The following is a 15598-nucleotide window of genomic DNA, read 5'->3' as shown; positions in this document are numbered from 1 at the left end:
TTCTCAGCTCTCCCAATTTGGATTCCTAAATCCTTCTTTAGGGAATTAAACACCATGGTAAGCTCATTTATTTGGGGTAAAGGCAGGAAGAGAGTAGCGTTGGCAAAACTCCAAAGACAATCAACAGATGGGGGTCTGGCAACACCAGACTTCGAGACCTATTATCTTGCAGCACAATTACAGTGGTTGGCACTCTGGATTTCGGATAGACTATTGGCATCAACAAACGCTAAAATTTCCACCCCATGTCAGGATACTTCAATTCGATTTCCTCAGAAGCAGAAGATAACTCCTCAGTCCCGACCTGAGCTACTCACAATGAATTTTAATCCTTCGTGCTGAGTACCCCAGAGGGGGAAAGAGGAATTGGATTGTAGAGAGACTGCCACAGAGATGATGAACGTCAGTACTCAGTCTGCCTCTTCACGTCTAAGATTGGATGCAGCACCTGCAAGAGTCACAGTCGCAATTACTAGGGACATACAACATCAGTTTTACACTTTCTACTCTTAAAACTTGATTCTCTTTAATTCTATTATTTCTTCCCTCACCCTGAGTTCTCTGTAGCCGTGCTTCTCTCTATGAATGATAAGCTCTTCTCAAAAATGCTTATTACTGATTCTGGAAGAACTTCTCAACCTTTGTTAGAGATTGGTTTTATGTATATATATATATATATATATATATATATATATATATATATATATATATATAGTTGGTGATAATGCGTTCTCCAAATCAGCTGATGTTAGTTGGTTTCTACTTTACATTAGAGAGTTCAATTACGTTTATTGCATTGGTAATTCTTGCTTATGAAAGTTTGTTGCTCCTGTCTTATTTTGACTTCTGTCAATACTTGTATTTGTAAATGCTTGTTTATTAAAGTTTGCTTCTTCTTTCTTACTTCGATATGTGTTGATAACTTGCATTTGTAAATGCTTGTTTATTAAAGTTAGTTTCTCCTTTCTTACTTCGACATCTGTCGATAACTTGCATTTGTAAATGCTTGTTTATTAAAGTTTGTTTCTCTTTCAAACTCTACTTTGGTTTATTACCGTTGCATTTGTAAATGCTTACTTGTTAACATTCATTTCTCCGTTAAACTCGGCCTTCGTTTATAACCTTGGTATTTGTAAATACTTGCTTGTTAAAGTTCGTTTTTCTATTGACTTTGGTATCTTAACCCCTTCCCCGCCACGGACGTAATGGTTACGTCCATGGCAGCGCCCGTGTGGCGCCATGGACGTAACCATTATGTCCTGAATGCTGCCCTCGGGAGAAGCGCTAGCGCTCCTCCCAAGGGCTGCCCCCCCACCCCCCTAGGTAAGGGCTGACAGGGGAATCCCTTCCCCTTCAACCCCGACCCCCCCCCACCTCCCCTGTGACGTCAGCGCGCGAGCGCGCGCTGACAATCACACAACCTCCCCCAGAGCTTCCAGCGCGATCGAAAGAGAAATGCTCAGCATTTCTCTTTCGATCACGTGGGGGAGGCCCGGAGGGGCTTCAAAGGGAAGGAAATGTATTTCCTTCCCTTTGAAGTCTCTCCGAGGGTTTCAAAAGCCGGATTGCTTGCAATCCGGCTTTTGAAACCCCACTAGACACCAGGGATTTTTTTTTTTTATATGAAATTGACAGAAGGGAGCGACCCCTTGGGCAAGGGTCGCTCCCAGGGGGTCATTTTTTTTTAAGGCCTTTTCTGCCCCCAGTGGGGGCAGAAACCTCTAGACACCAGGGATACTTTTATTTTTTTTGTTTTTTTATTTGTTTTCTTTTGTTTTTTAGGTGTGGGATGCGACCCCTTAGGCAAGGGTCGCTCCCATAGGGGGAAATTATATTTAGGCCATTTCTGCCCCCTTTGGGGGCAGATTGGCTTATTTTTATGAGGCCAATCTGCCCCCAAGGGGGGCAGAAACCACTAGACACCAGGGAGTTTTTTTTGTTTGTTTGTTTTTCACGTAAGGGGAGCGACCCCTTAGGCAAGGGTCGTTCCCTTGGGGGGCAAATTTATTTTAGGCCATTTCTGCCCCCCATGGGGGCAGATCGGCCTATTGGTATTAGGCCGATCTGCCCCCGGGGGGGGCAGAAACCTCTAGGCGCCAGGGCAAATTGTTTTTTTTGTGGGTTTTTTTTTGTTTGTTTGTTTGTTTTTGTAGAGATGGGGAGCGACCCATTAGGCAAGGGTCGCTCCCCTGGGGGGCAAATTGTATTTAGACCATTTCTGCCCCCCTTGGGGGCAGATTGGCCGATTGTAGGTCAATCTGCCCCCAAGGGGGGCAGAAACCACTAGGCACCGGGGATTTTTTTTTTGGCACCAATGTCACGCATGGGGGGGGCGACCCCATAGGCAAGGGTCGCTCCCGGGGGGGCAGGGGGATTGGGGGGTGGGGGACAAATTTATTTTAGGCCATTTCTGCCCCCCCTGGGCCCGGCTGAGCTAGAGGCCAAAATCCACAGGTAGGCACAAAAATGTGATGTGTCCACGTTGTGTTTTGGGCCATTTCCTGTCGCGGGCGCTAGGCCTACCCACACCAGTGAGGTATCATTTTTATCGGGAGACTTGGGGGAACGCTAGGTGGAAGGAAATTTGTGGCTCCTCTCAGATTCCAGAACTTTCTGTCACTGAAATGTGAGGAAAACATGTTTTTTTAGCCAAATTTTGAGGTTTGCAAAGGATTCTGGGTAACAGAACCTGGTCAGAGCCCCACAATTCACCCCATCTTGGATTCCCCTGGGTTTCTAGTTTTCAAAAATGCGCTGGTTTGCTAGGTTTCCCCAGGTGCCGGCTGAGCTAGAGGCCAAAATCCACAGGTAGGCCCTGTTTTCTATGAAAAAATGTGATGTGTCCAGGTTGTGTTTTGGGCCATTTCCTGTCGCGGGCGCTAGGCCTACCCACACAAGTGAGTCACCCCTCCTTGGATTCCCCTAGGTCTCTAGTTTTCAGAAATGCACAGGTTTGGTAGGTTTCCCTAGGTGCCGGCTGAGCTAGAGGCCAAAATCTACAGGTAGGCACTTCGCAAAAAACACCTCTGTTTTTTCCCAAAATTTAGGATGTGTCCACGTTGCACTTTGGGGTGTTTCCTGTCGCCGGCGCTAGGCCTACCCACGCAAGTGAGGTATCATTTGTATCGGGAGACTTGGGAGAACGCTGGGTGGAAGGAAATTTGTAGCTCCTCTCAGATTCCAGAACTTTCTGCCACAGAAATGTGAGGAACATGTGTTTTTTTAGCCAAATTTTGAGGTTTGCAAAGGATTCTGGGTAACAGAACCTGGTCCGAGCCCCGCAAGTCACCCCTCCTTGGATTCCCCTAGGTCTCTAGTTTTCAGAAATGCACAGGTTTGGTAGGTTTCCCTAGGTGCCGGCTGAGCTAGAGGCCAAAATCTACAGGTAGGCACTTCGCAAAAAACACCTCTGTTGTCTTCCAAAAATGTGGATGTGTCCACGTTGCGCTTTGGGGCGTTTCCTGACGCGGGCGCTAGGCCTACCCACACAAGTGAGGTATCATTTTTATCGGGAGACTTGGGGGAACGCTGGGTGAAAGGAAATTTGTGGCTCCTCTCAGATTCCAGATCTTTCTGCCACAGAAATGTGAGGAACATGTGTTTTTTTAGCCAAATTTTGAGGTTTGCAAAGGATTCTGGGTAACAGAACCTGGTCCGAGCCCCGCAAGTCACCCCTCCTTGGATTCCCCTAGGTCTCTAGTTTTCAGAAATGCACAGGTTTGGTAGGTTTCCCTAGGTGCCGGCTGAGCTAGAGGCCAAAATTTACAGGTAGGCACTTCGCAAAAAACAACTCTGTTGTCTTCCAAAAATTTGGATGTGTCCACGTTGCGCTTTGGGGCGTTTCCTGTCGCGTGCGCTAGGCCTACCCACACAAGTGAGGTATCATTTTTATCGGGAGACTTGGGGGAACATAGATTAGCAAAACAAGTGTTATTGCCCCTTGTCTTTCTCTACATTTTTTCCTTCCAAATATAGGAGAGTGTGTAAAAAAGACATCTATTTGAGAAAAGCCCTGTAATTCACATGCTAGTATGGTCACCCCGGAATTCAGAGATGTGCAAATAACCTCTGCTCCTCAACACCTTATCTTGTGCCCTTTTTGGAAATACAAAGGTTTTCTTGATAGCAATTTTTTACTCTTTATATTTCAGCAAATGAATTGCTGTATACCCGGTATAGAATGAAAACGCGCGTCAGGGTGCAGCTCATTTATTGGCTCTGGGTTACTCGGGTTCTTGATGAACCTACAAGCCCTAAATATCCCCGCAACCAGAGGAGTCCAGCAGACGTAACGGTATATTGCTTTCGATAATCTGACATTGCAGGGAAAAGTTACAGAGTAAAACGTAGAGAAACATTTATGTTTTTTTCACCTAAATTTCAATATTTTTCTTTTTCAGTTGTTATTTTCTGTAGGAAACCCTTGTAGGATCTACACAAATGACCCCTTGCTGAATTCAGAATTTTGTCTACGTTTCAGAAATGTTTAGGTTTCCGGGATCCAGCATTGGTTTCATGCCCATTTCTGTCATTGACTGGATGGAGGCTGAAAGCACAAAAAATTGCAAAAATGGGGTATGTCCCAGAAAAATGCCAAAATTGTGTTGAAAAATTGGGTTTTCTGATTCAAGTCTGCCTGTTCCTGAAAGCTGGGAAGCTGCTGAGTTTAGCACCGCAAACCCTTTGTTGATGCCATTTTCAGGGGAAAAACCACAAGCCTTCTTCTGCAGCCACTTTTACCATTTTTTTTTAAAAAAAACAAAATTTTCCCTTTATTTTGGCCAATTTCTTGGCCTCTTTCAGGGGAACCCACAAAGTCTGGGTACCTCCAGAATCCCTAGGATGTTGGAAAAAAAGGACGCAAATTTGGCTTGGTTAGCTTATGTGGACAAAAAGTTATGCGGGCCTAAGCGCGAACTGCCCCAAATAGGCAAAAAAAGGCCTGGCACAGGAGGGGGAAAAGGCCTGGCAGCGAAGGGGTTAAACAGGAAGCTTGTAAACATAAGGTTTATTCATACATTAAACTCTGTAGCGTTGCCAAACCTCCACTGGAACGGTCTACTATCAAACTCCTCAAATAAACCTTGACAATCTTTATCACGTTTTCTGTAAAATAGTCTTCAAGTGTAATTTTACCTCACAGGAGTTTCTGCTCTGATGCGCGCTCTCTCTCCACACAGCTGATTCCTGTCAGACCTCGGTTGAAGTGCGAAGCTCCCAGCTGGAGAGCTCGTAACCTAGCAACCAACCGATTGCAAGACTAGAACTGTAACTAACCTTCAGGACTCACGAGGGCCATCTTGGATCTTCTCTTCTTGATTCTTCCTTTGAAATAAGCGCAAGATTACTCTGCAAACCTTCTTCCAGTTTGGGCTTTGCTGTCTCCAGTGAGGATATCTCTTTGCTTTTCTCAAGCATTTCTTTGATTTGATTTGGCAAGTCTGTGTGGTCATGACACCCCACAGGGGACTAGACTATTTGAGATACTCTTGGGGTCACCTAGAGACGAGAAGCAAGACAGCCCAGAGCTAAAAATACTAAGTGCTGGAAAACCTTTTTATGTAAGATTAAAACTAAAAACCCTTCCTTGGCAGAGCTTCCCCTTAGCTCCTTGCAAGCAATAATGCAGAGAAAAACTGGACTCGAACTAGGAGACTGGTTGGAGGCCGGAATTACTACGGTTGGCATGCTTTTCAAGGAAAATAAACTGATGACATTTGAGGCCATCAGAGCGGAATACGATATTCCAGTGAAACATTTTTTAACATACGGCCTATAAAAGCCAGCATATACAATCACTGGTGAACGAAGGGCACTGAACCCCCCACATAAGCAATATGCACATATTTGGCATCCCCAAGCGACAAAACTAAGGTAATATCAACGCTTTATGCTTTGATAAGAACAGACATCACAGAACCCTTACCCTACCTCAAACAACAGTGGGAAAAAGATCTCAATCGTGATATCCAGGAGGCAGAATTGGGACACATCCTGCGAAACTTCCTCAAGGCATCACGAAACACTAGATTTAAACGTATCAATTTCTATATCCTACACCAAGCCTATTTAACGCCTGCCCGCATAAATAAATACTTCAATAAAACTACTGAGGGATGCCCAAGATGCAGATTAGTGGATGCTGAGTTTAAACACATGTTCTGGGATTGCCCCATGCTGGCACCCTATTGGACTGAGGTTTGCCAAAAACTGACACAACTACTGAACAAAAACACAACTCTATGGATATCTGTCTCTTACACTCCTTTACGCATTCAACGAAACACAAAGCCTCAGATAGATTCATAGATTTGGCCTTAACGCTGGCTAAGAGCGAGATAGCTATCAACTGGAAAAACCCAAAGGGCCCTAGAATAATAACCTGGAAAAACGAATTACTTAAGTGGGCAACTGCAGAAGGCACACTACTTCAACGAGAGGCTAAAAACGGGAGCAGACCCCCGGAAGTATCAGAAGAATGGGAGATAATAATGAACACACTCAGATCGGAGTTCATACATTAGAGCCCATCCAGTAAAAAGCATTTAGTACCACAGAATAAATAGCAAAACCAATAGCGCACACAACTTTTAGACATAGGTCGAGACACACACCTGACCCTGATCAGGAAAGCATAACGCTTCAGACTTCTGCTGAACACCCCTAAGTTCTGATCAAACACGACTAGATACCCTGCCAAAAATGATCAATGCTGAATCATGGTTCTCGGACGGAAGGGCTAGGGAGGGATCGGTTGATGGGGCGTTGAGCTTTTGTTATTATAAGAATTTGCATTGTATTATGAATAAGTACTACTAACCAGATCAAGATATAGGGGGTGATTCTAACCTTGGCGGGCGGCGGAGGCCGCCCGCCAAAGTACCTCCGCCAGAACACCGCTGCGCGGTCAAAAGACCGCCGCAGTGATTCTGGGTTTCCCGCTGGGCTGGCGGGCGACTGCCAGAAGGCCGCCCGCCAGCCCAGCGGGAAACACCCTTCCATGAGGATGTCGGCTCCGAATGGAGCCGGCGGAGTGGAAGGGGTGCGACGGGTGCAGTTGCACCCGTCGCGAATTTTAGTGTCTGCTATGCAGACACTGAAATTCATGGTGGGGCCCTCTTACGGGGGCCCCTGCAGTGCCCATGCCACTGGCATGGGCACTGCAGGGGCGCCCAGGGGCCCCACGACACCCCTCACCGCCATCCTGTTCCTGGCGGTCAAAACCGCCAGGAACAGGATGGCGGTGAGGGGGTCGGAATCACCCATGGCGGCGCAGCAAGCTGCGCCGCCATGGGGGATTCCTCAGGGCAGCGGAAAACCGGCAGGAGACCGCCGGTTTTCCGTGTCTGACAGCGGGCAAACCGCCGCGGTCAGAATGCCCTTAGGAGCACCGCCAGCCTGTTGGCGGTGCTCCCGCCGACCCCGGCCCTGGCGGTCAAGGACCGCCAGGGTTGGAATCAGCCCCATAATATTGTAAACAGAGTAACACAATAAGAATATGTATGAGAACCATGGAAATGTTATAATACCAATAAAATCTGGTTTAAAAAAAAAAAGAAAGAAAGAAAGATTGTGACTTGGCAGAGCCAGTAATTGAAAGCAGCTGATGACATTGCTACTGAGCTCTCACTAAGAGTGTTTTGTTCCTTTTCCCAGGAAGGTGATTAAAGAGCACACAGAGAGTCTGATCGCGAACTTGGAGCAGGTGTTTGTGGAGGGGAAGAAGCTGAGAGAGACAGCAGACATGCTGCGAAGGATTGCAGACGACCTGGACGACTTTCATCGCAAATCAACAGAGTGGAACTTTTTTGGTAGCATCGCAGGTGTTACTGGGGGACTGCTGGGACTGGGGGGGCTGCTGCTTGCTCCAGTGACAGCAGGGGTATCCCTTGTGGCAGTTGGTGCAGGATTCGGCGCCTCAGCCGTAGGTGGGACCGTCGCCGCAGGAGCTATTCTGGCGGATGCAATAAACAGCAAAATAGACCAAGACAAAGTGGAGGGGCACTTGAAGGGGTGCCAAGAGAGTCTGGAGAAAATCAAACAAGATGTGCAGGTTGTCAACCACCTGGCAGAGGAAATAAGAGATTTGGCAGTTGCAGTAGACATGGATGTGGCCGGGTGTGTTGGGAATCTTGGGGTTGGCTGCGGCCAGGCCGGCCTCCACTTCACCAAATTAGTGAAAACTCTCCAGGTTTTGGACAGTGGGCGGCTTTTAGTCAAAGTAGCCGGCCTTACCACCGTAGTGTTCAGTGCTGCGTTTGTAGTGTTTGACCTACTTATCCTCATAAAGAGCAGCAAGGAGCTGAGGAGGGGGGCTCCGAGTGAACTCGCCTCAGCCATCCGCAAGGCTGAGAGTGAGCTGCGGGCTGGGGTCACTGAGTTACAGCTGGCGGTCATTGAACAGAATGTGCATGGGCTCAGGGCGAGCCTAGCAGAGTAAAGAACTGGGGTGTTGTTGGGTTCTTATGTCTTATGTCGAGTCTTGTGTGCGTTGTGGAATTCTTGCACGAGACTCGACATGTTATGTGGGACAGAGCTAGTGCATGAATGAGAAAGAAATGATGACTTGTGCAATAATGAAAGAAAGATGGCATCGGGCGCCGTGTACACCACAGCCGGCCCGCACTAAGAGCAGCGATGCCCTCACTGTGTAAACTCAGCGGTAAGAGCAATATTGGCTCCTGTTAAAAACCTTCAATCTCAGTGAAAACAGAGCTGCGAATGAGGAATAGAGTGCAGCGTGTGATTACACTTTTGTGTAAATAGTTAATAAAAATAAAACTGGTTAAAAACTACCATCAGTATATGTAAATCAAAACTATATGAACTTTATCCAAGTGTATTTATTATACACCCACTCAATATAAAAAACACAAATTTTTTACTTAATGTGTAATCTACACTATACTACACACTGGGAAATTTTTCAAATGAAAAGGGTTAAACTTACTATTACGACTCCTATATAAGCTACATTGGGGAACGTATTAGACATTGAAGGGGTTAGATTTACTATTTCCTACTCCAGTCTACGCTACGTTGGGGAAACTGGGGGACATTAAAGGGGTTACGTTTATCATTCTGACTCCAATCTAAGCAAGTTTGGGGAGGGTAGTGGGCATTAAAGGGGTTACTGAATCAGGGCAAGGACTAGTTCCACCAGAAGCTCTCTGCTGAGACATTTAGGACCCGCTGCCTAGAACATGGATCTATTAGTGCCCCCACCTGTGCCCAAGTCGTAAATTCCAAATCAAAAATTCTCTTTAATAATAAATTATGAAATTTATGAAAATTCATGTGTATGTAAATTAAAGCAATACCTTACAAATGTTTTGTGTTTTTAATTAAAACTTTAATAAATGTTTGTACGTATTTTATCAAAACTTTAAGGGGCAGATTTAAGAGCCCCTTGCACCATCTAACAACACATTTGTGTCATTTTTTTTACGCTAATGTGGCGTTAGATGGCTAAGAACACCGTGCCAGATTTAGAAACTAGCGCAATGCATGCATTGCACCACTTTGTAACCCTTTGCTCTACATTATGTGTGCGCCATGCATAATGTCTGCAAAGGGGGCATTTGCTCATTAGGTGGGGGTGAAAAAATGACGCAAAGAAGTCTCATAAATTTCTTTGCGTCATTTTTTTTACACTTTTACCGCCTGCTCAGAGAAGGTATTAAAAGGGGGCACACTATTGGCTACAATAGGCCCCTATATACTGTTCAGAGTTAGTGGCAGCGTTTTTGCTGTAACCCTGAACAGTACATCAATAGCGTCAAAAATGTTGACGCTATTGCCCCCTACCCTGCGCCATGGTGTGCCATATCACAGATACGGCGCCCACATGGTGGTGGTAGGGGGGGCTCTAAGGGGCGCAAGCAAAGTGGTGCTGCACTGGGTACAGTGCCACTTTCCTTAAATCTGCCCCTAAATTCTTTAAATGTCTGAAAAGCAGGTGCAGCGCCTCCACTAGGGCTAGGGCGGAGGAGCGTTCCCCCCACCCCACCAGCAGCAGCAGCTGCAAACCTTTTACCAAAAAACATTAATAAACTATGTTTATTATTGTTTTTTTGAAAAAGGGGGGGGGTTACAGGTTGTGACGGGCACTGAGGAGGAGTGCACAGCACTCCTTCTCACTTCGCATATATGCTTGGCCGGCTGTCCCTGACTGGCCAAACACAGATGCGCAGTGTGCTCTCTCCAGCCCGGCACTGTGTTGCCGGGCTGGGCACAGGCTACCAGTCTGCCTGGGAGCGCCCTGGCTGGGCACTGCCAGCCAATCCTGATGCTGATCTTAGCAGCGTCAGGATTGGCCGCAGGGCAGGCTGGGAGCCTGTGCCTGCAGCCTGAAGGAGAGGAGCAGCGCCGAGGTGACGGCGGCGGTCACAACAATTCAGGTAAGTTTTAAAAAAAAAGTATTATTAATTCCCCCACAGCCATCAGTGCATGCTCACCCCCGCCCCTAATTAGCACCGCAAGCCGCTCCTGCTGACAAGAAAGGGTGGCATCGGTGGTTGTGAGGATGAGAGATCATAAATGAAGAGGAACTGAAGTTAGATTGGGAAAAAAAGGGAAAGAACAACAGAAGTGACAACTCACACCAACTGGAACACAGACACAGGGAAGAGAAAAGGCAGCTGTCGAGAGGAAGGGTTACAGAGAGGAGGAATGCAGGAACCAAACAGTGGGATACCCTCATGCACAAGGTGGTGATGATGCGTATACAGAATAGGGGATACAAGGGGCAGCAAAGGTGGAGTTGAGAGTTTTTGCATGAGGGAAGAACAGCAGAGGGGAAGAGAGGATAGCAGGAGGGAAGAGTGTGTTCCAGAAGTTATACAAGAAGTGGCCGGGTGCATGGGATGATTTCCTTGGGGAAAAGAAGAGAGGTAAACGAGGGAGAGGGCGAAAGCAGGATGGTATGACACAGGTGACGGAAACAGGTTTTACAGGCCAATTAGAGATGGTCAACACTTTGTGGACTAGTGGCAAAATGACATAGGAAGGTAGTGTGGGAGTAGCAGAGAAACAGTAAAGAGTTGCAGTAAGAATCAATGGGAGGGGGGACAGGTGGAGATGGCAGTGAAGGCAAAACAGGGCACAGTGGGTTTTGGGACAGGAATGATGTAGTTGTGTCCCCTGCCCTGCATGCCCAACTTGCATGTACCTGTGATCCTGTTCTTATGATTTCTGGTCTAGCCACACACTAATCCTGTGTGCATGTGGACCAAAGCCCGGTCTTTCAAAATGATAGGTTCTAGACCTAGGGCCTGAGTTAGATCCTGGTGAAGGGGGTTACTGCATCACAAACCTGGCGGATATACTGTCCGCTGCATTATGATCCCATTAAATCTTATGGAGATCGTAATTCAGTGAATGGGCTGTCCGTTACGTTTGTGACAGAGTATATCCACTGCCGAGATCTAAATCAGGCCCTTAGTCCTGACCTGACAGGGGTGCACCAAGCACACCCTCGTAGTGACAGAGGAGTAATATCCCTGTTGAGTGTTTTATGCGTGGATTACAGTGGTGGCAGCATACCATCAAAATTCCAATTATCCTGCCCAAGGCACATTCAGCAGCAAGAATGGCGTCACCTGAATCAATAAAAACCTATAAAAAAAAAAAAAGAATGGCATCACCTGCAGTGGGCCTGTTGGGTTCAACTTTTCATCGAAAGGAAGTTTAAAATTCTTACTCCTCTAACAAATGTCCCCATATGGTTGGCAGTGGCGGCTGGTGACATTTGAAAGTAGTTAGTGTAAACGTTGGGTATGACTTTTATGTAGCGAGTGAAGCGAGCAAGATTAATGGACAAACATGGGGGCCAAGGTAAGTCTTCCTCTCAAGAAAACATTGAAAAAGATTGACAAATGGGGCATTTGAAAGCAAATTAATTTAATGAGAAAGCAAAGTTTATAAAGCAGTGTTAATGTATACTCTTGAAATACAAAACACATTAAAAAATCCCCATATCTTATTGCATTAATACTTTCAACAGTTGCTTTAATGTGCAAGTTGTACAGCGTGACAACTTCAGGCCCTTTAAGATGTGTGCTTGCCCAGTGTCTTGCACTGCATGTGGCATCAATTTTGGAAGAAAATGCTCTAACCAGGCATTAAAAAGCACTGACAGCTGCTGACAGCAATCTATCATAGTGAAATATATGCAGACAGATCTTTAAGTAGGATGAAACAAGTGGGGGCTCTATTAAAGGGAACATATAAAATTAATTTCTGTGATTCTCATACTGTGCCATCTGGCCTGTATTTTGGATTCTCTCTGAGATGTTATTGCATCCACAAATATAACACAACAACTGACATACACCTAAAACATGTCAGTACTTTTGACTTTGTCAATGGTTGTTAGCTGTTTGAGATAAATGAGAAGCAACAATGATTAGTTATAAATAATTAACATTGGAAATGTTTCAATTCTGAAATTCTGAGACTATTAAATATTATTGAGGCCTGTGGAAGGAGTGTGGCCTTCAGTTATGTGTGCTTTACATTAGATATGTTTGCCTTTTTTCTCTTCACATCTCATCCACCTGCACATTTTCAACCTCCTCTCTTTCCTCTTCAGCACCCTCTTTTGCCTCTCACCTGAATGCACTCCCCCGCTTCTCCCTCATTTTACCACCTGTAGGAGGCTGGCCTGGCTTGTAGTGGGTACCAAGGGGTACTTACACTCTGTACCAGGTCCAGTTATCCCTTATTTGTGTAGAAGAGGTGTTTCTAGCAGCTTAGGCTGGTAGAAGGTAGCTATAGCAGAGCAGCTTAGGCTGAACTAGGAGACATGCAAAGCTCCTACTATACCACTGGTGTCATATGCACAATATCATAAGAAAACACAATACACAGATATACTAAAAATAAAGGTACTTTATTTTTATGACAATATGCCAAAAGTATCTCAGTGAGTACCCTCAGGATGAGGATGCCAAATATACACAAGATATATGTACACAATACCAAAAATATGCAGTAATAGCAAAAGGAAGTAATGCAAGCAATGTAAAGTTACAGTAGATTGCATTAGGAGCACATAGGTATAGGGGCAACACAAACCATATACTCCAAAAGTGGAATGCGAATAACGTATGGACCCCAAGCCTATGTGAGCTTGTAGAGGGTCGCTGGGACTGTAAGAAAACAGTGAGGGTTAGAAAAATAGCCCACCCCAAGACCCTGAAAAGTAGGTGTAAAGTACACCTATATTCCCCAGAGAGCACAGAAGTCGTGATAGGGGAATTCTGCAAGGAAGACCAACACCAGCAATGCAACCAAAGTGGATTTCCAGACAAGAGTACCTGTGGAACAAGGGGACCAAATCCAAGAGTCGCGACTAAGTCGAGATTGGGCAGATGCCCAGGAAATGCCAGCTGAGGATGCAAAGAAGCTGCCACTGGATGGTAGAAGCTGAGGATTCTGAAAGAACGGAGAGGGCTAGAAACTTCCCCTTTGGAGGATGGATGTCCCACGTCGTGAAGAAGCTTGCAGAGGTGTTCCCACGCAGAAAGACCGCAAACAAGCCTTGCTAGCTGCAAGGGTTGCGGTTAGGGTTTTTGGATGCTGCTGTGGCCCAGGAGGGACCAGGATGTCGCCACTTGGAGGAGGAGACAGATGGGGCGCCGAGCAAGTCAGGGAGTCCTCACAAAAGCAGGCAGCACCCGCAGAAGTGCCAGAACAGGCACTACGAAGAGGAGTGACCCGGAGCTCACCCGAAGACACAAAAGGGAGTCCCACGATGCCGGAGGACAACTCAGGAGGTTGTGCACTGCAGGTTAGAGTGTCGGGGACCCAGGCTTGGCTGTGCACAAAGGAAATCCTGGAAGAGTGCACAGGAGCCGGAGCAGCTGCAAATCACGTGGTACCCAGCAATGCAGTCTAGCGTGGGGAGGCAAGGACTTACCTCCACCAAACTTGGACTGAAGAGTCACTGGACTGTGGGAGTAACTTGGACAGAGTTGCTGAGTTCCAGGGACCTCACTCGTTGTGCTGAGAGGGGACCCAGATGACCGGTGATGCAATCTTTTGGTGCCTGAAAAGGAGGTTTGGCTGCCTAGGAAGGAGGATAGGCTAGCAACACAGGTAAGAGCCTATCAGAAGGAGTCTCTGACGTCACCTGCTGGCACTGGCCACTCAGAGCAGTCCAGTGTGCCAGCACCACCTCTGTTTCCAAGATGGCAGAGGTCTGGAGCACACTGGAGGAGCTCTGGGCACCTCCCCTGGGAGGTGCAGGTCAGGGGATTGGTCACTCCCCTTTCCTTTGTCCAGTTTCACGCCAGAGCAGGGCTGGGGGATCCCTGAACCGGTGTAGACTGGATTCTGCAGAGATGGGCACCATCTGTGCCCATCAAAGCATTTTCAGAGGCTGGGGGAGGCTACTCCTCCCCAGCCCTGACACCTTTTTCTAAAGGGAGAGGGTGTAACACCCTCTCTCTGAGAAAGTCCTTCGCTCTGCCTTCCTGGGCCAAGCCTGGCTGGACCCCAGGAGGGCAGAAACCTGTCTGAGGGGTTGGCAGCAGCAGCAACTGCTGCAGTGAAACCCCGGGAAAGGCAGTTTGGCAGTACTCTGGTCTGTGCTAGAGACTCGGGGGATCATAGAATTGCCTCCCCAATGCCAGGATGGCATTGGGGTGGCAATTCCATGATCTTAGACATGTTACATGGCCATGTTCGGAGTTACCATTGTGACGCTATACATAGGTAGTGACCTATGTATAGTGCACGCGTGTAATGGTGTCCCCGCACTCACAACGTCCGGGGAATTTGCCCTGAACGATGTAGGGGCACCTTGGCTAGTGCCAGGGTGCCCACACACTAAGTAACTTAGCACCCAACCTTTACCAGGTAAAGGTTAGACATATAGGTGACTTATAAGTTACTTAAGTGCAGTGGTAAATGGCTGTCAAATAACATGGACGTTATTTCACCCAGGCTGCACTGGCAGGCCTGTGTAAAAATTGTCAGAGCTCCCTATGGGTGGTAAAAGAAATGCTGCAGCCCATAGGGATCTCCTGGAACCCCAATACCCTGGGTACCTCAGTACCATATACTAGGGAATGAATTATAAGGGTGTTCCAGTATGGCAATGTGAATTGGTGAAATTGGTCACTAACCTGTTAGTGACAATTTGGAAAGCAGAGAGAGCATAACCACCGAGGTTCTGATTAGCAGAGCCTCAGTGAGACAGTTAGTCATCACACAGGGAACACATACAGGGCACACTTATGAGCACTGGGGCCCTGTCTGGCAGGGTCCCAGTGACACATGCACTAAAACAACATATATACAGTGAAAAATGGGGGGTAACATGCCAGGGAAGATGGCACTCCAAACAAATCGATCTATTTAACCCCTTCGCTGCAAGGCTTTTTCCCCCTCAGGTGCCAAACCTTTCTTTGGCTATTTGGGGCAGTTCGTGCTTAGGCCAACATAACTTTTTGTCCACATAAGCTACCCACGCCAAATTTGTGTCCTTTTTCCAACACCCTACGGATTCTAGAGGTACCCAGAGTTTGTGGGTTCCCCTGGAGGAGACCAAGAAATTAGCCAAAATACAGCGAAAATTTTGTTTTCATAAAAA

At 46.8% G+C, this 15598-nt stretch overlaps 1 protein-coding gene across 2 annotated transcripts in view; it reads left to right on the top strand.

The window, feature by feature from the left end:
• LOC138286782 (apolipoprotein L3-like) overlaps window positions 1-9308 on the top strand; it is a 244700-nt gene extending 235392 nt beyond the window's left edge. For both annotated transcript variants that reach the window (XM_069227279.1, XM_069227280.1), the window contains exon 3: window positions 7657-9308. In XM_069227279.1, coding sequence (XP_069083380.1) covers window positions 7657-8440 — 784 coding nt within the window. In that variant the 3' untranslated portion in view covers window positions 8441-9308. The remainder of the gene's footprint in view (window positions 1-7656) is intronic.
• Window positions 9309-15598: the final 6290 nt, after the last annotated feature.

Source organism: Pleurodeles waltl, chromosome 3_2 (assembly GCF_031143425.1).
Source record: "Pleurodeles waltl isolate 20211129_DDA chromosome 3_2, aPleWal1.hap1.20221129, whole genome shotgun sequence".
Taxonomy (NCBI): Eukaryota; Metazoa; Chordata; class Amphibia; order Caudata; family Salamandridae; genus Pleurodeles; species Pleurodeles waltl.
Note: the sequence above shows the minus strand (reverse complement) of the source record. Positions and strands in the feature narration are given on the sequence as shown.